This window comes from Papio anubis, chromosome 8 (assembly GCF_008728515.1).
Source record: "Papio anubis isolate 15944 chromosome 8, Panubis1.0, whole genome shotgun sequence".
In the NCBI taxonomy this organism is placed as follows: Eukaryota; Metazoa; Chordata; class Mammalia; order Primates; family Cercopithecidae; genus Papio; species Papio anubis.
Genome location: NC_044983.1, coordinates 75,508,556 through 75,532,292, shown reverse-complemented (window position 1 = coordinate 75,532,292; position 23,737 = coordinate 75,508,556). Strand labels below are relative to the sequence as shown.

The 23,737-nt window shown below is 40.9% G+C and overlaps 1 protein-coding gene and 1 long non-coding RNA gene across 3 annotated transcripts in view; both read left to right on the top strand.

Moving 5' to 3' along the window:
* MRPS28 (mitochondrial ribosomal protein S28) overlaps positions 1–3,012 on the top strand; it is a 100,315-nt gene extending 97,303 nt beyond the window's left edge. For both annotated transcript variants that reach the window (XM_009213246.4, XM_003902900.5), the window contains exon 3: positions 2,537–3,012. In XM_009213246.4, coding sequence (XP_009211510.1) covers positions 2,537–2,705 — 169 coding nt within the window. In that variant the 3' untranslated portion in view covers positions 2,706–3,012. The remainder of the gene's footprint in view (positions 1–2,536) is intronic.
* A 4,693-nt stretch (positions 3,013–7,705) lies between these two features.
* LOC108587271 lies at positions 7,706–22,646 on the top strand. The gene is made up of 2 exons (XR_001905658.2): positions 7,706–9,591; positions 22,447–22,646. It is a non-coding gene; the product is annotated as an uncharacterized LOC108587271 (long non-coding RNA).
* The last annotated feature ends 1,091 nt before the right edge of the window (positions 22,647–23,737 follow it).

Here is a 23,737-nt window from a genome sequence, read left to right as displayed (position 1 = left end):
AAGCAAGTACTTGAAGTTAAAAGAAACACACCAAGCAGTAAAAACAGGCTTTCATTTTGAATGTGCTCAGTGGAGACATCCTATTTGCCTTTCAAGACAGCAGTATTCTTTGGTTTTAATAGGAAATACAAAATTTCTGAAAAACTGCTGCCTGGGGGGCTTTTTCCCCAATTTAAAAAAAGATGTAAAAAATCACATTGCACGAGGCAGTATTGTTTTTAATGATAATTTATTTGAAAGTAGCCATTTTTCTAATGGAGAATAATTAAAATAATGAGTTGAATGGCAACAATATAGCTTATATTTTACTTCATAGGAAAGACATGAGACTATATGAAGTGATAAATTCTTACCACTCCTAAAGGGATTATGTTTACAGTTCTTTCAAGAGGTCATAGGTAATTGAAAACTTAAGGAGGAGCAGAAGAATCTGTGAATCGTTTTACACCACTGTGTGGCATTAGGCCAGTAGCTTTACTTCTGTGTACCATAATTTTTCTGTCTGTAACATGGAGGATATCTCTAGTTTTTTAAAACAAAGACACAAAATATACCTATGATGTCAAACACACATATATACATATATGCATATAAACATATAGAAGGACTAGAAAATGTGACTGACTTCATCATTTTTCAGATTTTACAAAAGGACATTTATTTCTAAAATCAGAAAAAGTAACTTCTCAAAAAAAGCTGAATAGCCTAAATGTTTACTTGATGGACCGTATATAAATTTCTTCAGAATACCCAATTATTATGTGGAGACTCTTCATATGTAGTCTACCAAAATTATTTTCCAGTGACTTTTTTGAGAACTTTGTTTCTTCATTTTTTGTTTATATAGTTATTTTAATTTTAAAATTAAATTAGAAAATATAAAGTATATATTTAGATTGTTGAAGATTTGTGGTTTTTAATCAGCAGTACTTCCATCTTGCTATTCTATAATGTTGATGTTTAACTTTTAAAATAATTGATTGAGGAAGAAAGGCAAATGGATATCAGTTTTCATTGGGTATTATAAAATACTTGAATCTTTTATTTACTAAATTGAGTCATCATGTGTTATGACTGGCATTACATTTTCTTTCATAATTTATTTTTTAACTAATAAAAATTGTACATATTTGGCCGGGCACCACCGTGTAATTACAGGCACTGACGCCTGTAATCCCAGCACTTTGGGAGGCCGATGCAGGTGGATCACGAGGTCAGGAGATCGAGACCATCCTGGCTAACACGGTGAAACCCTGTCTCTACTAAAAATACAAAAATTAGCAGGCGCCTGTAGTCCCAGCTACTCCGAAGGCTGAGGCAGGAGAATGGCGTGAACCTGGGAGGCGGAGCTTGCAGTGAGTGGAGATCATGCCACAGCACTCCAGCCTGGGTGATGAGCGAGACTCCATCTCAAAAAAAAAAAAAAATTGTACATATTTATTGGGTATAACATGCTGTTTTGAAATATGTATACATTGTGGGATAGCCAAATCGAGCTAATTAACAAATGCATTACCTCACATACTTAAATCATTTTTGGTGATGAGAACATAAAATATACTCATCAGTTTCCAAGTCTACACAACACACTGTTATTAACTGTCATCACCATGATGTACAATAGATCTCTTGAACTTACTCCTCCTATCTAACTGAAATTTTGTATCCTTTGACTAACATCCTTTGACCTGGTAACCACAGGAGCTGTAGTTATCTCTACTACAAGATGTTAAACTTTTTTAGATTTCACATATAAGTGAGAGATCATGTGGGGTTTGTCATGCTGTGCCTGGTTTATAAAGTCCTCCAGGTTCATCCAACTGGCATTACATATTAATAACAATGCAACCAATCCCAAATACTGAGTTATTTACACTTAGACATTTTGTAAAATTTTACTTTAAAATAAAGTTTTAATTTTAGAAGGAAAATGTATCTGAAACTTCTTTTCCCCTTGACACTCTCTGACTTTAATTGACAAAGCAGACACCAGTTTTAAGAACTGTCTGGCTTGAATTTCCGTTTTCTGTGGGTTTTAAAATCTTTAAAGGCAACTTTTAAGATGATAATTCTAGAGCTGGCAGTGGCTCACACCTGTTATGCCCAAAATTTAGGAGGTCAAAGTGGGAGGGTCACTGGAGGCCAGGAGTTTGAGACTAGCCTGGGCAACATAGAGAGACCCTGACTCTGAAATTAGCTGGCCGTGGTGGTGCATGCTTGTAGTCTTAGCTGCTTGGGAGGTTGAGGCAGGAGAGTCGCTTGAGCCCAGAAGTTTGAAGTTACAGTAAGCTCTGATTGCGCCGCTCTACTCCAGCCTGGGTAACAGAATGAGACCCTGTCTTTCTTTTTTCCCCAAAACAAAAAAGTTTGGGGGTGGGGGGCAGGATTTCTGATACAATCAAATTACCAGTGTTAACTTCATCTTGAGCTAACAGAAATTAAAATTGGAATTTGGTTGTTGTCGTTAAACTAGTTGTTCGTGTTATGATATTCAGAATTAATGTTTTTTTGTTTTTTTGTTTTTTTTACTATTTAGGAAATACCAGAAAGGAACCAGGGTCCGGTTGCGGCTATTAGATCTTGAGCTTACATCTAGGTTCCTGGGAGCAATAACAGATACAACTATACTAGAGGCTGATGCAGTTCTCTTAGGAATCCAGGAGAGTAAAGACTCAAGATCTAAAGAAGAACATCATGAAAAATAAATGAACTTTGCTTAGTGGATTCATTCCTTTGCTGAAGTCAGGTATTCATCAAGAATGCAGTTAGACTAATTGTGAATAAATGATTGAATTAAGATATAATAAATAAAAGCTATAATTATAGATAGCTCTTGTTAGAATTTTCTTTAGCAATATTCCTGCCCCTTACCCTTTGTTTTTCCCTTAATGTTTTTTCCTTTGTTGGGGATAGTATACACTGTACTGAGAAATTGTCATTCAATAAATATGTTTTGAGTGCTGTCTATGTGTATGGTACTAGTTTAAACAGCAATAAACAAATTAGACAAAATTGCCTGCCTTGTGGCCCTTACATTCCACTGGGGAAAACAGGCAATAAATAAGTAAAATATATGGTATGTTAGACAGTGATACATGGCTAAGGAGAAAAAGGAAGCAAGGAATGGGGTTACAAGGTGTCTGAGTGATAGGTTGCTAGCTACATGGGTCTCTGAGGAAGAATTTTCCAGCAGAAGGAGCGACTAGTGCAAAGCCCCTGAGACACGACTGCACCTATCCAGATTAAGGACCAGGGAGGAAACCACTGTAGGAGCACAAAAAAAGTAGGAGATGAACAGAGAGGTGAGGGAGGCTCTGTCGGTCCTCGTATGCACTCTGGCATTTATTTACTGATTGAGATGGCAGGTCATTGGAGGATTCTGAGCAGAGGAAGGATATAATCTGACATTTTAGCAGGATCTCTTTGAGTAAGTTAGCTGCGTAGACCTAAGTTGAACAAGGACAGCCACAGCAAGACCCGTAAGGAGACTTATCCAGGCAAGAGATGATGGCAGCTTAGACCAAGGTAGTAGCAGTGGAATTGGTGAGAAGTTCTTGAAATCTGGATATATTTTGAAGATGGAGCCTGTGGGATTTCCTAACACATTGGATATGGAATATATGAGAAAGGAAGGAGTGAGGATGACAACAAGGTTTTTGGCCTGCACAGTTGGAAGACTTTAATTGCCTTTAACTGAGGTAGGTAAAGAGCAGGTTTGAGGAAACTATTCTGAACTCAATTTTGGACATGTTAAATTTGAGATGCATATTAGCCATCTAACTGGAGATGTTCTGAAGGCAGTTGGATATATGGCTCTGGAGTTCACGGGAGAGCTCTGGATGAAAGAAAGAGACTTGCAGATCATAAACATACTTGCAAGTCATAATCATACTTCACAAATGATGTAGGTCAAGAATTCAGGCAGGGTTCTTGACCTGGCCTAGGCAGTTTTGTTTCTCATGGTATCAGTTGAAGTCACCTGGCTGGCCGCTCTAGTAGCATCCAAGACAGCTTCACACACGTGTCCAGTACTTTGGCAGGGGTGCTTGAAAGCTTAGGTTCAGCTGGAACAGTCAACCAGAGCGCCTACACGTGGCCTCTCCAGCATGGCAGTCTCAGGGTAGTAAGATGGCTCTCATGGGCTGGCTTTCCCCAGAGGGAGCATTCCACAAGAACCAGGCTGACACTATCTGACCGAGCGTAGGAAATCACACAGCTTCACTTCTACCCAGTTGGTTAGAAAAAAAGTTATAAGGTCCGGATTCAAGGGGAAGGAATAAGACTCCACCTCTTAATGGAGGTGTGACAGTGTCACAGTGTAGAGGGTCAGTGGATTAATGATACTGTGGCAAAAGAGCCTGCCACACCACCCCTTCCCAAGGTCATCCCAGTAGCCAATAGCCTCTGCAAAGTCTCAAATCTAAATTTTAACCCCTCCACTCACTATCCTTCGTGCTCCCTTAATTTTGTGTACCCAATTGAGCACTTTTTCAAAAATCTTTGAGATTCCAATCCCCATTGACTCCCAATTTTTTCACTCATCATCTTATGTTCTCACTATCCCCTTCATCCAGCTTTAGAGTCTGGGGTGCATCGCTATGATGACTCCCTTGCAAACAAAACATCATTGAGTCTCCTCCCTTCCTCCATTTTTCACCTGGCATAACTTCAACCCTGATTAAATGTCTACCTGCTTCATTCCTGCACCTGAGCTGGTCAGCATTACAGAAGACAACCTTACAATTATATTGATTGGTATCACTTTAAATCTGGAATTTCAGGTTAAGATGTCAGGTTAATACATACATCTAATTTTATTCCCTCCAAAGCCTCACTAAAATTACAACAAAGGGAGATGGATGGATGAATAGGAAGATAGATGATAGAGACACATGAATACCCACAGCAAAGAAAAAGTCAAGTGTGAGAAAAACAGGAAAAGAACAAAATTTTGCAATCTGAAAATAGATGGAGGAATAGACATTTACATAGCAGAACAGAGATAGACACATTCTTAGCTGTCAGCGCAGAAAGCTGAGAACCAACCTGATTTACTGCGGAATCCTCAGAATATTCAGGAACTGGCAGAACCGGGTACTTCTAGATCTAAGAGTGAAGTGGGCTTAGGGGAGGTCAGAATAAAGAGGTTTGGGGGTCAGCCATGGTGGCTTGCGCCTGTAATCCCATCACTTTGGGTGGCCAAGGTGGGCAGATCACCCGAGGTCAGGAGTTCAAGACCAGCCTGGCCAACATGGTGAAACCTCGTCTCAACTAAAAATACAAAAAAGCCAGGCCTGGTTGTGTGCACCTGTAATCCCAGCTATTCGGGAAGCTGAGGTAGGAGAATCGCTTGAACCCAGGAGGCGGAGGTTGCAGTGAGCCAAGATCACACCATTGCACTCTAGCCTGGGCAACAAGAGTGAAACTCCATCTCAAGGGAAAAATTTTTTTTGGGTAAAAGCTAAAAAATAACCTAGATTCCTTTCCCCATTCCACTTAAATGATGTGGCAGCCCACTTCCACCCAAAGTGGCTGTCTCTCTCCCTTTCCAGCATGATTCTGGCAATTTCGTATTTGGACTTTGCTATCTGCCTTCCTCTGTAGAAACAGTTGGGGGTGGGGCAGTAAAGGAGTGGGTCAAATGCACATACACAAATGCACTAAACCAGATATTTCACTGCTCTGAAGACTAGAAGCCAAGGAGAGTATCGATTGAGTGATTTTTTTTTTTGGGGGGGGCGTGGGATGGAGTCTTGCTCCGTCACCCAGGCTGCAGTGCAGTGGTACAATCTCAACTCACTGCAACCTCGGGTTCAAGCAATTCTCCTGCCTGAGCTCCTGAGTAGCTGGGATTACAGGCGTGTGCCACCATACCCAGCTAATTTTGTATATTTTTAGTAGAGACGGGGAATCGCTGTGTTAGCCAGGATGGTCTCGATCTCCTGACCTTGTGATCTACCCCCCTCGGCCTCCCATAGTGCTAGGATTATAGGCGTGAGCCACTGCACCCAGCCCGATTAAGTAATACCTTAAGAACAGTGGTCAGGAAAGAAGGCAGTCTGTACCGTCTGATGTTTCAGATCTGCAACAAGACCCTATATTCCTATTTTCAAAGTCTCACCACCAGAAAATTCTTCCTCATCTCTTAAGACACCAATCTAAGGCTTCTTTTTAATCTAAACTCAAGTTCCCAGGTGTACTGGGTTGAAGAGTTCCCCCACCCCCCAACCTTCTCCCATATTCATGTCCATCTGGAACTTGTGAATGTGACCTTATTTGGAATAGGGACTTTGCAGGTGTAGTCAAGTTAAGATGAGGTCATGCTGGATTGAAGTGGGTCATACTGAATGCAGTATGACTGGTGTCCTTAGAAGGGGAGGCAAGCTTTGGACACCGACACACAGGGAGAATGCCATGTGGCTTGTGAGGGAGAGATGGTAAGTTCTGCTGCCACAAGCTAAGGATTGCCAGCAGCCACCAGAAGCTCAGAGAGCTGCATGGAACAGGTTCTCCCTCTGAATACCTTAAGAAGGAATCAGTACACCAACACCTTGACTGCAGACTGCCGGCCTCTTGAACTGTGAGAATATTACTTTTTGTTGTTTTAAGCCTTAAGCCACCCAATATGTAATATGTTAGGAAAGCCCTAGAAAACTAATTACACCAGGCATCTCTAAGACATACGATGTCTAGTCAGGGATTGATTTCCCAGCCTGACTCAGAGAACAGCTGTCCATCTCTCCCAATGCTTTGACTCTGTGATTGCCATTTGCAGCCCATATTATATCTCCAGTTTCCTGTGCTCCTTTCTTTTTTGGTTTACTTTTATATTTTGGTCCAGCATTGACCTCTTTTACAGCCTGAATGAAAACATCAGTGGGGCCTCCAGCTATATTCAACCTAGCAAAACCAGCTCCCCAAACCCCAGTCACCTAGTTCAAGTCAGCCAGGTTGAGATAGCCTAGAGAACCAGTTTTCAGGGAACAGTCTTCATTCTTTTAATATTATTAAAGTAGGGCAAATATTTGAATAAAGCCAATACCTTTTTTCTAAGTCAGCATGCCAAACAAACAAAACTTAACTCATAGTGTTTCTCTGTCAGCTCAGGCCCTCCAGGAAACAGACACCAAGACAGAACTAGACGTGCAATTCTGGGAGAAATGCCAGTGAAGGATAAAGGGGAGAGGGAGCAGGAGTAGACAGGAGAGCCTCAAGCTGTGATGACGATCTGACACCTGTAAAGGGAGGTTGGGTAGGAAGAGTGTCCAGACTGCGGTGCAGCTCTGTGAAATTCTCAGCCAGGCTAATGGGAGTGTCAGAGCGAAGATTGCCCATTAGAAGAGTTCCACAGTAGGCAAGAATGGCCCATCTCTACTACTCCCACCAAGCTCAGTCATTGGAGAGGTCCGGGGAGTGTCACCTCAGCATGACACTGCTGGATTCTGAAGGTTCAGCAGCTGGAGGCTGTCTGCAAACTACGCCCCTTGAATCAGGCTCTCTCTTTCTCTTTCTTCTTTTTTTGAAACGGCATCTTGCTCTGTTGCCCAGGCTAGAGTACAGTGGCACGATCTCGGCTCACTGTGACCTCCACCCCCAGGGTTCAAGCAATTCTCCTGCCTCAGCCTCCTGAGTAGGTGGGATTACAGGCGCCCACAATCACACCCGGCTCATTTTTTGTATTTTTAATAGAGACGGGGTTTCACCATGTTGGTCAGGCTGGTCTCAAACTCCCGACCTCAGGTGATTACCTGCCTCGGCATCCCAAAGTGCTGGGATTACAGGAATTAGGCTTTCTTAAAGGGAGATCTAAGAGTGTATTCCTAGGGTTATGGAATTTTCAAACATAAAAGTACTGACATATGAGGACTATTGCCATTCTGATTTGTCTCTTGGTTTTCTGAACAAGAATAGAAGCTGGAAATAAGTAGATTTTCTTCAATCATAACAGGTTTATCATGTCTTGGTAGGAGCCTAATTTTCTTTGAAATATAGACATGTCATAAGAGTTTCTCAGCCCTTCCCAATTTCATTTTTATTTGGCATAAGATTTCATTATTAAATATGGTCAACCTTTTACCCATTATGGTGGAGAAGTACAGTGGTGTAGATTATCCTAATTATTTGTGGTTAGCTTTAGAATATATTTTTTCTATGAAGCAAATTTTTTGTGATAAAATATACCACATAGGATAACAAAATTGATAAGCCTATAGATGGCTAAAAAGAAGAAAAAATAAAATCTACCATTTTAGCCATATTTTAAATGTACAATTCAGTGGCTTGAAGTCCATTCACATTATGCAACTATCATCACTATCCATCACCAGAACTTTTCAGTCATCCCAAACTGAAACTCTGTATCCATTAGACAAGAACTCTTCATTTCTTCCCAGCCCCTAGTAACCACTATCCTACTTTGTGTGCTATGAGTTTGACTATTTTAAGTACCCCATGTAAGTGGACTCATACAGTATTTGTTCTTTTGTGTCTGGTTTATTCCATTTAGCATAATGTTTTCAAGATTCATAAGGTGGTAGCATGTATCAGAATTTTACTCCTTTTTAAGGTGAATAATATTTCATTGTGTGTATATATAGTCATTTGTTTATCTAGTCATCTAGAACATTGGGTTGTTTCCATCTTTTGCTATTATGTATCATGCCACTGCAAACACTAGGGTACTACAATATACTTTTGAACTTACAATTGAATGCATCTATCTTGCTTGAGACATGCAAAAATATTTTTTTTATCCCATAATAAATAATGGGCTAATTCTGGATAAGCTACTTAATTATCCAGCATCCTCATTCTGCCTTTCCTGTACTCCTTCCAGGTGCTTGATGAAATACACAACCGCCCTCAGTGCCTGCCAAACAGGACTGGCCTCTCTGTACTTACTTATTTACCCCTTACCCATGCAAATATTCTGTTTCCATGATGCTCTAAAAACTAGAGATTTTAGAAATCCTTTTGGCCAGGAACTTAAAAATATTTTTAGGCATAGGAACCCTTCTTCACATAAAATGTATATAGTGTGATAGGTTGAATAATTGAACTCAGTTCTTTCCTCAAATGTAGTGATATTGTATATCCATATTCTCCACATGATCTCATGATGGCAAAATACTTTCCTGCGCCTTGACTTTGGCCTTGGCCATATGACTTGCTTTGGTCAATAGGATTTTAATGTCTGTGATGTGAACAGAGAAGATGCTTCTGAGTGTGGCCTTGCTTTTTGGCATAGACCCTCAGACTAAAATAAGTCAAATGGACTCCCAGCCTGAAGCAGAGCCACCCTCAGGTCTGCAGACCACAGGGTGCAATAAGTGCTTATTGTTGTAAGCTACTGACATTTTTGTGGTTGTTTGTTAAGCAGCAATACCTGACCAAAACAGAAATTAATACTTAGAAGTGGCATTGGTTCTGGGATTGGGTGGTTCCAATGTTCAACTGAAATTGTTCCAATGCTCTCTTCACAAAGGAGCAAGAAGTATCATGGAACAGGAAGGGTCTCTGAGAAAACAGAACCAAGAGCAATGGAGAAAAATGGACTTGAGAGCTATACTCATGAAGCAGAATGGAGATCTAGTAAGGAACATCCTTGCCTTGGGGTAGAGGGGCCCCACTCTGTTCATAAGAGGGACTCCCACAACACTTACCTAATGGGATTTTAGAATCATTGGGCCAATGATTATGATGTGCCTTCAGTCTTTTTTTTCCTTTTTTTTTTTTTTTCTTTTTTTTTTTTGAGACAGGGTCTCACTCTGTTGCCCAGGCTGAAGTACAGTTGCACAGTCTCAGCTTACTGCAACCTCCACCTCCCGAGTTCAAGTGATTCTCGTGCCTCAGTCTCCTGAGTAGCTGGGACTACAGGTGCACACCATCATGCCCAGCTAATTTTTTTTTTTTTTTTTTGAGAGCTAGGGTTTTGCCATGTTGTCCAGGCTGGTCACAAATGCCTGAACTGAAGCAATCTGCCCCTACTCAGCTTCCCAAAGTGTTAAGATTACACCCAGCCCAGTCTTTACTTTTTCAAATGGGAGTATTTATTGCGGTTATCCTGTCCCTGTTCCACCATTGTACATTAGATGTACTAATTAATTATCTGTTGCTAAGTAACATCCCCAAAATTTAGTCACTTAAAACAACAGAACACATATTTATTATCTCATAGTTTCTGTGGGTCAGAATTCCAGGCACAGCTGAACTGGATTCTCTGATTCAGGGTCTGTCATAGGCTTTGTTCAAGTTGTCAGCCAGGGCTTGGGGTTCATCTGAAGGTTTGACTGGGGAGGGATCCACTCCCAAGTTCACTTACATAATTGCCAGGATTCAGTTCCTTGATGGCTGTTAGACTGAGGCTTCAATTCCTTGCTGGCTATTGGCCAGAAGTCACCTTCAGTTCCTTACCTTGTGAGCCTCCTTAGCATGGTACCTTGCTTTATCAGAGCCAGCAAAAGAGACAGAGTCTGCTAGCAAGATGGAAGTCACTCTTATGTAACATATTCACAGAAGTGACATCCCCTTAATGCTGCCACATTCTAGAAGCAAGTTACTCATAGGAAGGAGATAACACAAGGCCACAAATACCAGTGGGCAGGAACCATTGGGACCATCTTAGAAGCTGCCTACCATGGGTATGCAGGAGGTAGATAATTTCTATCCAGCTTATAGGTATTTGGATCTAAGTAGCAGCATTTGGATTTATAGATCACAAGATCATAGGTTTTTGGCAGATGCCATGGTTGGATGAGGCTTTGGGATCGGGGAAAGATGTCACAAGATGGGGATGGGGGAGTTTTGCATGTGGGAGGGATATAAATAGTTGTAACCAAGAAAATAATTGTAGGCCAGGCATAGTGACTCACACCTGTAATCCCAGCACTTTGGGAGGCCGAGATGGAAGGATTGCTTGAGCCCAGGAGTTCAAGACCGGCCTGGGCAACATAGAGCCTATCTCTACAAAAACTGAAAAAAAAAAAAAAAAAAAATTAGCCAGCATGATAGCACATGCATATGGTTCCAACTTCTCAGGAGGTTGAGGCAGGAGTATTGCTTCAGCCCAGGATGTTGAGGTTGAAGTGAGCCGAGATCATACCACTACACCCCAGATTGGGCAACAGAGCGAGACCCTGTCTCAAGAAAAAGAAAATAATTGTAAGAGATTGAATTATCCATCCCAATTCTTCATCCCCCTGTAGTAATATCCTTTCTATGGTCTCACAGTAGATAGGATATAGTAACCTCGCCATTATGGTACTCATTATTTCGATAGTTGATATAAGTTAGAGATATAAATAAGTTCAGGAAAGATTTAGATGAATCTCTGAATGGTAAATTCAGATTTCAGTATTAAAGGAAACCAGGGAGTTTGAAATACATCCCAAAACTTCTGAGGTCAACATTAATGGAGTACTATGAAACTTTGAAACCACAGGCTGGTTAGACCATTGGGCTGACCCAGTATTGCATTTCTTATATTCATATCATTTGGTTTTTAAAAATAAATACATATTTTAGTATAAATTCCTAAGGGAAACATGTATTTTATTTGAAAAGACTATAACTTTTTGCATGTTTCTTTAAAACTAATTACAAAGAACTCAGAGATGCTCTGAGGCAAAGGAGGAAGGAAAGGAAAATTCTACAAAAGAATATGTCTTATTTTAAGTTCTTATACCTGCACTCTACATGTGGAAGATGGAAAACAAGATTTTGAACATAGGTTCTCAGCTTCCAGGTAAAAAATTGTATGAACCCCAAAATTGTCCTGTGAACAGATGAAATCTTTAGAAACCAAAAAGTGGCTCAGATTACTACCATTTTCTTCACAAAATTGCCTCTCTGAAAAAACAATCCAACTGTTTTACCATACTCTATAAGTCTCAAATCATTATGGTTTGGGAAAAATGCACATGAGACTGTGATAGCAATAATTACTTCAAATGAATGAATAAAAGAAAGCAAGATACTGTGTTTTTTTCTAGGTAACACTTAAATGCAGAATCTTTCATTTTAGATGCAGTAAATACCACAGAAGCCAGTAGATAAAGATGATGTCTCAACTCTCAAAACCATACCAAAAGGAGTGGGAATTCCACTCAGGCAGGCAGCTGAGACAAGGATTGTGGGTAAAATGCTACCATCTTTCTTGGTGGGAAATAATACTATGTCTGAGCTATGTTGCTGCATAACTGTCTTTTAGACATATTTAGCAATGCCTAATATACTAGTAAATTTTTAAAATAGAGCCACAAAAGGGATGACAATTTAAGGTAATCCCCTCTAATTTTGTCTAAAAAAAAATCTGGTCCATTAGTCATTTCAATCTTTGTTAACACCTCTCTTTTTCCCACTCAGCCTCTGGTGTGGGTATTAACAAAATCTGAATGGACTAATGCACCAGAAAAAGTCCTGGAAAATCTACCAAGGGCATAGTATTATCAGCCTCCATGTAGTCTAAGGTACATGTCACTTGATAAGTGTGGATGCAAGGACTAGAAAAACTAGAAAAGACATTATTCCACAAAGAGCAAGAAAAAGAATGATTATAAAGTTGGATCCTCTGGTAAGCCAGAGATTAAAGTCTTACTGTTATGAGGTGAATTAACATTAACATGTCTGTCTCCTAAATGATTCTCTAAGATTGCCTCGAGAGGTAGGAAGTTGGTCACAGCTGTTTGCAGTGTGAACTGGATGACCACTTGAGAAGAGGTGGTAAGGTGCAGGAAGACGCAGCAAAAGTTCCATGGTTATTAAAGGAAAATGGACATAGAATTCACCTGTAACTAAGAACTCTAGATAATGAGATCAGGCTTGCTCATCCATACAAGACCCCTGGATGTGTTTTGGCTTTGTTCCTTTCCTCCTGCCCCAAGACAGAGACCACCATCCGCTTTCACCAGGCTGCTCCCTCAGCATATCCAGGCAGCTCCAAGTCAAGGCCCAGGAAAGTGAGGCCTAGAGGAAACAAGGCGTTCTCTCACCCACCTCTGTAAGGGCCTGTTTGTCAAGTTTAGTTTTTATTCTAGTGCCGTCTTCCTCCATATGAAAGATAGGGACTCTTCACAGAAGTGTGGCCCTTTCCTGGGGCCTGAACAGGACATGCCTGTTGCAACGAAACACTGCAGTCTTCACATGTATTAAAGAAAGACAGAGACATGGGGTCATTTTCTTATACTCTACCAACACCATGACTCACTCATAGGGTCCTGCATCTCTGTACCTTCCACCACAGAAGCTCTGCAGTCAGTTTTTACTTAGCATTAGTGAATGTGTCAAGTCGCCACATACCTTCCTGCTATTTCTGCTGCTGTCACCTTCCTCCCTATCATCCCTCCATCTACATAAATTCTACACAAAAAGCTTTCCCTAGAGTAGGCCAGATTCAGTGTTTTAAAATAATTGTGGGAATATATGGAAAAGATAACCTACTATTTTCTCTAATGAAACATGGTTGATAGTTATTAGAGAAAGTTTTTCAAAGAGTATTTTCTTGGTCAAAGGCACTGTAAATTCCTGATTAATCAGGGAGATTTCAGTTCCTAGGGAATAGTCTACACAACCAAATGTTGTCTATAAAACCCTAAAATGCATTACATAGTCTCCTGGCCCCAAAACATTTCCTGCTTTTTAAAACAGAGAATACTGACAGGATTTAAAGTTTTCCTTGATGACTCAGGGCCACCATTATGAAAAACAATTTTGTAATGATGTGATTTCCCAGGGATTATTAAGGTGGGTAGAGCTGCTAGCTTCTACCAAGTGGTCCCAGACCATTTGTGCTCTTTGAATTTTTTAACTGGTTACCTACAACTTCCCTTACTATCAGCTGATAGTTTTTACTTATGCTAATGTACCTACTTCTAGTAATTTCCTGCTTGTCTAACAAGTTGCTCCTGATCTAATTGAGGGAGCTTTATGCCTATGTACAAAATGACCATCAATAACTATCCTTCTGTAGTTCTTCTGTTTGCATTAAATATTTTTCCATCTCTGTTCTCTAAATTTGTAACTTTTATTGGTATCAGTGTGCTTTTCTGCTTCTAATTTATAAGCTTGTTTTACAGTAGTCTGGAAGAGGCTTTGAGGCCAATTTTGTAAAACTGTGGAACAATGCATGAATTTTGGATATCTGTTTTCTATTTCACAGCCTTTGTCCCTTATTTTCAGAACCACAGCTGTGTCTCATGTCAAAGGTTGTTAATTTTATTTCATTCTATCATTTACAATTAAAGGCTCTAGAAAAGAAGATAAAACTAGTAAGAAAATTGATGTTTTTTAAAACAACTTTAAAGACTGTCCTGATACAATCTCCTAGACCTTAAGTATCTAAGTAAATAAGTGGGTAAATGGATATGAATTAATCAATTACCTCTGCTTTGAAACCAATTCATGTACTTTGTAGATTAATCTCCTGGGGAGTTAATGTATACATTCTTAATAAACTGTAGAAGTGTCAACGATGGGCAATTGAGTTTTACTCATTTTTGTATCTTCTTTTGTGCCAGCACAGTGTCAAAAACATAGAGAATACTCATCAATATTTGTTGAATGTATTTAGTTGATTCAGTGGCTATCATTTTACAAGATCTTCTGTCAACAGAGAAAGAGAAAACCCCGCAAACTCTGATCCCCAAGGAAGGAAGCAGACATTTTTAGCAATGAGATTGATACAGATAATCTCCTGGATTTTTTTCCTTTTCACTCCTCCTCTTCCACAGTCCCCTTCACCTCACCCCCTCATCTCTGCCACGCCACAACTCCACAAGCTTTCTGCCTAAATGATGTTTCATCACATTTTGTTTTAGAGACTTAACAGAAATAAAAAGATCATGCTACATGAACAGATTTTGTATATCCAGATTTTAAGTATTCATCTGAGTCTGGTTCACCTCTCCTGGTAATTTTCTAGAAAAGAGCTGGTTGCTGAGCCCATGTCTCCACGTCTAGCATTTTGCTGGCCTGTGGGGCAGGGACAGGGGAAGTGACTGTGTATGACTTTAAAGGATGTCTCATTATTTTGTGTTAACTGGGCTCTCTTACTTCCCTGTTGGCACAAACCTTGAAGTGTTCACTATATTCATTGCAACCAAAGAAGAATCCCTTGAGTCTAAAGGCTGTGGAAAGTTTGAGGAAACTGAAGAGGGGAGGGCCCAGAATTCTATTCTTTTTGAGCCTTCTGGTTCTTTCATGAATTGTATGCAAGTCTTACAGACTTGCAATGCCCATTGCTTTCCTGCCTCTGAGTATTTTTCCTTCCATCACTTCTAGATATTGTTTACCCAAGTGTTGACAGGCAGCTTTTTTTCTCAAGGGTACTGGAAAGATGGTTACATTGAAGCTAAGCATTTGGCTCTCTGTTCAATACCACAAAAAGCACACAAGGAATGCCTCTTAATCAAATTTGTCCTCACAAAGAGATAATCTCTGCTCCTTGGTTTGAGAACCACTCATATGCCCCATTGTCATAGCAAATGATGGCTTGTTAAACTTTTCTATGTGTGTATATACAAAACAGTGTCACTCAAACATGGTGAGTATCACACTGTCCACACAGTAAAACCTTCATCAGTTCCATCTGTGTTTCTTCTAGACCAAGTGCCGCAGATTAAACTGTAGTATGACTGGCGAAATAGTTCTACTATTTACCTAAAGAAGAAAACACAAGCAATGGAAGCTATGAAAGAAGCTCAGCTAGACTCAAAGTTCTACCAGGCTTTTTTTTTTTTTTTTTTTTTTTTTTTTGAGAGAGAGAGAGTCTTGCTCTTTGTCGCCCAAGCGAGAGTGCAGTGGCATGATCTTGGCTCACTGCAACCTCCGCCTCCCGGGTTCAATGAGTAGCTGGGACTACAGGCACGTGCCACCACACCTGGCTAATTTTTGTATTTTTAGTAGAGACGGAGTTTCACCATGTTGGCTAGGATGGTCTCGATCTCCTGACCTTGTGATCCACCCACCTCGACCTCCCAAAGTGCTGGGATTACAGGCGTGAGCCACCGCACCCGGCCAGGGGCAGGCTTCTTATACATACTTTTGCGGGGAAGTTATAGCAAGTTACTTGTTTACTTACCTACCAGGACTTCAGAACAGAGAGGCAGTATCGTTCTGTGCTGTGTTAATTCCAAGTCATAGTTGAAACAGCAACAACAATAGAAGCATTTTTGAGAGCTCATGGACCGTTTGCTGGCACTGATAAAAGGTGTATGCTGCATCCTACTAATTTTTCTGACCTCAACTTCAGCTTTATGAGCCTGACTCCCCAGGAGGTAGATTGAGTAGGCCACAGCACACCTTGTTCTTGTGGACTTGAAAGTGGCTTTAAGGTCATAACTTCTGGATGGGTATTCTGGCCCCATCGAATTTTTAAATGCTTTTTTCCCAGGAAGAATAGTGTTAAAAATGTTTCTGTTTCTGGCAAAGGCAGTATCTCCTCTCTGGATTTAAACCTATTTCCCTTATAGTGATACAGAAAGTACAAAAGCATACAATTCTCTGCCTTAGGTTTGTTAACTGTGTCTCTGATATTTTCTGGTTAATTCTTTATGATGGATTACCTCTGGTGAATAATTTATCAGTAACCTTTCAAAAATTATTTTCTAAAAGACACTGAAAAATATTATCCATTTTTAAAAATGTTATTTTCTCACAGTACTTTTAGGATGTTTTGGTGTATAAAAACCAGGAAAAAATAGATAAATAATATTTTTCCCTCTTAGAGCGGTACCTCTCAAATAATGAGTAAGTGATTAGTAAGATAATTTTTATCCCCCCGCCATGTAGTCTACTTTTAATTTTATTTAGTGACTTAAACTCTTAATTTATTTAGAATTTGTCCTAATTTCAGTAAAAAAATGAAGCAGCTTGTAAAATTACTACCTTGAATTAAATAAATGCTGGGTCAGAGTTTTATTTATTCACTAGAATTCCTTCTACCTGGCTCCTTTGGGACTCAAGTAATCTGGATACATAAACATCCAAATATTCCAGAACCCCCATCTCTAGCTGACCAGCTATTATTATAGCCTCACAGTGTGTAGCCTATACCTGGAAGTGCAGCTTCCAGTTGACCTCTATCTCCCATCTCTCTTACCCCACTTCCTGCCTCCACATCTTTCAAACCCCAGATAGTGTGGATAAACAAGACTTCCTCATAGGCAGGAGTCATTAATGGGCATTTCCATCATAGTAATCTTTAAAGGAAAGAAGTAGAATAGACAACAAACAGTAATTTTCTACGACGGCATTATATTTTCTAATTTTCTTATAACTTGAACTTCTTTCCAGTTTTTCCTGGTCTTCTCGTTTGAGTTGGTGCATGTTTTAATATTCTCAGAATGGATTGTCCTGAAATCTTGCCTTCAGTTTTGTATAGAACCCAGGAGGAGAATGGTGCCTTTCTGAAATGCCAAATAACCTGGTGTTGTATTGTCACAAACAGAACATTTACTTGGGAGCAAAGTATTACCACAGTTAAATGCGCTCCAGATGCCTGCTTTGCCACGAGAGTATAAACAGATATTTTCCAATCTGTATTTACTTCTGCAAACTGCAAGCCTTAAGAAATATTATATAAGCAAGCATTAAGAGATTCTCACCTTTAACTGTGGTCGATCCGTATTTTTGCTCTGTTTAGAGTTACTAAGAGGGATTACAACTTGGCCTGTCACCCCTGGAAACTCTATTGATTGGCTGGACAGCCTGGAAGTTTGCCCAGACTGCTTTGTGGAGCCTGCCATTCCTGGACACATTCCTTGTTCCCCAGAGGCTTACAAGAAGAAAAAAAATAAAAAATAAGAAACAAATAGAAAGGCTTAAACATTTCAATTAGCAGAATCCACTATGGACATCATCCTTGATCATGTCTAGAGTCTATCAATCCCTTGAACAAGAGCATCCCACTTGACCTTTCCAGGGGCTTCTTGAAAGTCAATGTGGACATAACATTCCAGCTGGCACTTTTCTCCTCTCAGGATCAGGACAGGCGTGAACACAACTAACACAGCCCCTGACCTCATAGGACTTACAGTTCAGTGGGAAAACATATTATATACATACCCTCAAAAAGAAATAGGTATGTATAAAATGCAGTAAGTTTCAGAAAGAAAGTGTTCTGTCTGCCTGAGAATTTAACTGAGTTACTTGATTTAGACTGGAAGATTCAGGGAAAGCCTTTGCAAGGAAGTGTTTGGCAAATTGGGGATGGGGTAGGGAGAGTGGATAGCATCTAGACAGAGGGCCTGTCAGACATGAAGACCCAAAGGTGTGTGAGAGCGTGTCCAGTTAAAGGGACTGGAAAAAACAATAAACAAACAGAAAAACACCAATGTGCAGAAGCGTCAGGATTATCACGTGGCTATTATTTTTTCAGAAGATCAATAATGATGATGTTTATAAATTTGACAAATTTGAAACCACATCTTTGAAGATAATGAACAAATTTTAAATTTAACAATCAATGCAACAAAATTGTCACTTGGTTAGAGATGATCTAAAAATATTTCTTTCCGGGCATGGTGGCTCACGCCTGTAATCCCAATACTTTGGGAGGCCAAGGTGGGTGGATCACCTGAGGTCAGGAGTTCGAGACCAGCCTGGCCAACATGGTGAAACCCAGTCTCTACTAAAAATTTAAAAATTAGCCAGATGTGGTGGTGCATGCCTGTAACCCCAGCTACCCGGGAGGCTGAGGCAGGAGAATCATTTGAATCCGGGAGGTGAAGGTTGCAGGGAGCCAAGATTGCACCACTGCACTCCAGCCTGGGCGACACAGCGAGACTCTGTCTCAAGAAAAAGTAAAAATAAATAAAAATATTTCTGTGGGTTGTATCAATCGGGCATTGAGTTCAGCTGCATGTAACAGAAAAATCCAGCAGCAATGGGTCATGTCACAGTGGGTTTTTTTTTTTTTCGCCCAAGTACAGAACTAACCAGTGGCTGGTTGTTTAGTGGTTCAAGATCCCTTTGACTATCTGGGCCTTTTGGGTGACTGTAGCAAAAAGCATTTCCACCCATAGAGTAGGCTAAAAAACCCTGGGTTGCAAAAACAACGAATTGCCCATCCAATATCCAACCTCCCCTTTTCCCTTATTTATAGAACCCAATTTGGATAATCAGCTTAAAAAAAAAAAAACTCCCCACAGTGGCTCATGCCTATAATCCCAGAGCTTTTGGAGGCCAAGGCCAGAGGATCATTTGAGCCCAAGCGTTTGAGGTTGCAGTGAGCTGTGATGCCACCACTGCATTCCAGCATGGGCAACAGAACAAAACCCTGTCTCTAAAACTGCACTCCAGCATGGGCAACAGAACGAACCCCTGTCTCTAAAATTTATTATTTATTTTTTTTTTTTTTAAGAGAGTCTTGCTCTGTTGCCTAGGCTGGAGTGCAGTGGTGGAATCTTGGCTCACTGCAACCTCCGCCTCCTGGGTTCCAGTGATTCCTGTGCCTCAGCCTCCCAAGTAGCTGGGATTACAGGCGTGTGCCACCTCGCCCAGCTAATTTTTGTGGTTTTTAGTAGAGATGGGATTTTGCCATGTTGGATAGGCTAGTCTCGAACTCCTGGCCTCAAGTAATCCACCCGCCTCAGCCTCCCAAAGTGCTGGGATTACAGGTGTGAGCCACCATGCGTGACCTGTCTCTATTTTTTTTTTTTTAATTTTAATAACAAATACATTTTAACAACCTCCCCATCTTCTCTGACAACCTGGAATGACCTGTGACACTGTTCTGGCCAGTAAAATATATGTGAAGTCTGCTGGCTGGCAAGTTCTAGGGTTTTCTGTTCGGATACACACATTACTCCTATGTTTTATGTCCTGCCCTTGCCTGGAAAGTTGGGGACAATGACTGGAGTCAGAGTAGTCATGCTGCAGTGATGACTTTGAGGCATGTGTTCGTCATCCTCTAAGACTCTGAAAGTCTGGAGGAGTCAGTTGCATTGTTAACTGGACTTAAATCAAAACGAATCTTGTCCTTGTGATGAATGTGTTCAATTAATGTTCATGTCATGGAAGTTGTATGATTCAAAATAAAGTCACTTGTGTCAAACTCCCCACTGGGTTCAGAGAAGGCCATGAAGGGAGGGCTCTCACATATGATTTGTCTGACAAAAGGAAATATCACAAGGAATTTTTTCAAACTGCAGCTAGCAGCACAAGGAGAGATAGCCACTTATATAAGAACATTTGCCTGTTTTAAAAACTGTCTCACTAAGCCCAGTCAAAAACTATAAGGGTGGCTCACGCCTGTTATCCCAGCACTTTGGGAGGCCAAGGCGGGTGGATCATCTGAGGTTAGGAGTTCGAGACCAGCCTGCCCCATCTCTACTAAAAATACAAAAAAAAATTAGCTGGGCATGGTGGCATGCGCCTCTGATCCCAGCTACTTGGGAGGCTGATGCAGGAGAATCACTTGAACCCAGGAGACAGAGGTTGCAGTGAGCCGAGATTACACCACTGCACTCTAGCTTGGGCAACAGAGTGAGACTCTGTCTCATAAAGAACCCCAAACAAACAAACAAACAAAAAAACCTACAAGCGCCTAACCACAACTCCAAGGTTACAAGTCCTACCTAGCAACTACTGACATTCACCAATCAGAACTCACCAGCGCTTGTAAGACACATACAGTGCCAATAAGCTTTCTTTCAAAACAACTTGTGTAAATCTTTTTCCCCAGTGGACCCTAATCGTTTCCTTTGCTTTCTGGACATTTCAGAGGCCACCATGATCTGCATGTATGTATGTCCCAGACTGCAATCTTACTTCTTGTCTATTATTCCCAAATAAAACCGTTATACTTAGAGATTCATTTCTCTATATTTTTCAGGTTGAAAATGTTTTACACAGGTTTGTTTGCTTTAGGGTAATGTTCTGTTCCATAAAGCTGGAGCATCTGACCTGTTCTCTTCCCCTGTTGAAAGGCAGACAGTCACGTGTTGGCTTCTGCAGCCTGCCTGTTGTAGCTTTGGAGTAAAAGAAAACCAAGAAATAAACTTCCTGAATGATTTAATCAATCCAAGATGTAGGCCATTTTCAGATCATTTATTGTACTTGTAATGTTAGAATTCTAGATCAGCTTAGCACCTCAGTATTTTCTGAGATCTTCGTTTAATTGCAAATCCTGGGTTCAACTTGAGGAACCAAGGAAATGGTTGGGTCTGAGTGGTGGGAAGCATGAAAGAGACATAGCTGGAACAGGCATCTGGAATACCATGACTCATATCCTTTAAATTTTTTTTTAATTTTTTGAGACTAGATCTGGCTCTATTACCCGGGCTGGAATGATGCAGTGGTGCGATCTCGGTTCACTACAACCTCCACCTCCCGGGCTCAAGCTATCCTCCTACCCCAGCCTCCCAAGTAGCTGGGACTATAGGTGCATACCACGATGCCCAGCTAAGTTTTGTATTTTTTGTAGAGACTGGGTTTTGCCATGTTACCCAGTCTGGTCTTGAACTTGTGGGCTCAAGTCATCCGCCCACCTTGGCCTCCCAAAGTGCTGGGATTACAGGTGTGAGCCACTGCGTTCAGCATGACTCACGTCTTTATGGACTCATATATTATTTCAGCCATGTCAAGGTTGACAGTTCTGTGCAGGTTTTGGTACATTTTGTGCTGACTATGTGACCCTTGCACACATAACCTATGTGGTAGCCAGCCCACATGATGGCCCCAATTGTCTCCACTTCCTGGCATTCCCATTCTTGTGTAGTCCCTTCCCACATTTCACTGGGGTTGGTCTATATGACCAATAGCATAAATACTATTGGTGAGGTCAAAAGACATGTGGCTTCTGCCTTGCTCTCTCTTGGACCATCGATTCTTTGAGAAGCTAGCTGCCACAGAGTAAGGACACTCGAACAGCCCTAAGGGAAGGCCTTTGTGACAGTAAATAAGGCCTACTTCCAACAGCCAGCGAGGAAGCTGCCGTGTGTGGGCTTTCTTAGAAGCAGATCCCCCAGCCACAGTCAAGCCCTCAGGTGATGGAATCTTGGGTTGATGTCCTGACTGCAACATCATGAGGGACCCTGAGCCAGAGTTTCTCAGCTGCTCCGACATCCAGGTTCACAGAAACTGTGGAGGAATCATTGTGATTTGAAGCCACCAAATTTTGGGGTGATATTTTTCTGTAGCAATGGATAACTAATACATCATTTATTTTTGTTTTCTATACTGGGTCACCACAGATACTAGGAGGGTTGGCTTTGCCCAAGCATATGCATAGATCGGGAAGTTAAAACTCCTGGGAATAACCTTTGACCCATGGGAAGGGAACTGATGAATCCATGGACCTGCTTCCTATCTTTCAAGAGAACAGTTCAAGAAGGCATTTAAACAGGCTTCTCAGGTGGTCTCGGCAGAATCAAACCCTTGTTTCCCGTAGTAGTGCGTTTCCCTGCCTTGCCATCTCACTCTCCCTGCTCTCTCTCTCTTCTGCCCTAGGACCACCTCCAAAGTTATCTATCTGCACAAAAGCGCTGGCATCAGGCTCTTCCTTCAGGGAAAACCAAGCTAAGGCAATAAGAGTGTGACGAAATGCCTGCAGGAAGGAAGAAAGGAGAACATGAACATTGGACTTAATGGATGAGAGCAGCAGGCTGAGCCGAGCTTAAGTGGAATATACAAATAAGAAGTTCATTTTATTGGAGGACTTCTGTAGTGTTTTTAAAAACAAAACATATTTATTTATTTATTTATTTTATTATACTTTAAGTTCTGAGGTACATGTGCAGAACATGCAGGTTTGTTACATAGGTATATGCGTGCCATGGTGATTTGCTGCACCCATCAACCTGTCATCTATATTAGGTATTTATCCTAATGCTATCCCTCCCCTATCCCCCCACCCACCGACAGGCCCTGGTGTGTGATATTCCCCTCCCTGTGTCCATGTGTTCTCATTGTTCAGCTCCCACTTATGAGTGAGAACATGGAGTGTTTGGTTTTCTGTGCCTGTGTTAGTTTGCTAAGAATGATGGTTTCCAGCTTTATCCATGTCCCTGCAAAGGACATGAACTCATCCTTTTTTATGGATGCATAGTATTCCATGGTGTATATGTGCCACATTTTCTTTATCCAGTCTATCATTGATGGACATTTGGGTTGGTTCCAAATCTTTGCTATTGTGAACAGTGCTGCAATAAACATACGTGTGCATATGTCTTTATAGTAGAATGATTTATAATCCTTTGGGTATATACCCAGTAACGGGATCACTGGGTCAAATGGTATTTCTGGTTCTAGATCCTTGGGGAATCACCACACTGTCTTCCACAATGGTTGAACTAATTTATACTCCCACCAACAGTGTAAAAGCGTTCCTTTTTCTATTGGAGGACTTTCTTAGCAGTGTGATGATAAATTATCTTTTCATTTCTTTCTATTTTAAATAAAACGTGAGTGTTTTACATACTGTCAGCTTTGAAAATTTCCTAATTAGACATTTACATGTCAGGACCCTTATAAGCCCTTTCTCCTGGCATTAATGAGGTATAAAATAGCTTCTGAGAAAAAAGGTAAATTGTGCATATTGCATTCCTCCATTCTCAAAAAAAGAAAGCTCATTCTCCATAGGCATGATTGCCAAGTTCAGGCACAGTTGAGAAGTTGCTGAAGGCTTTGGGGTCTGCAAAGAGAGTGTCTCCACCTGCCAGCCTGCCAGCTGGTCAGCTAGAATAGTGAGGGCTCGCTGGAGAAATATTTTCTTAAGGAGAAGGAATCCAAACTTCTTTCA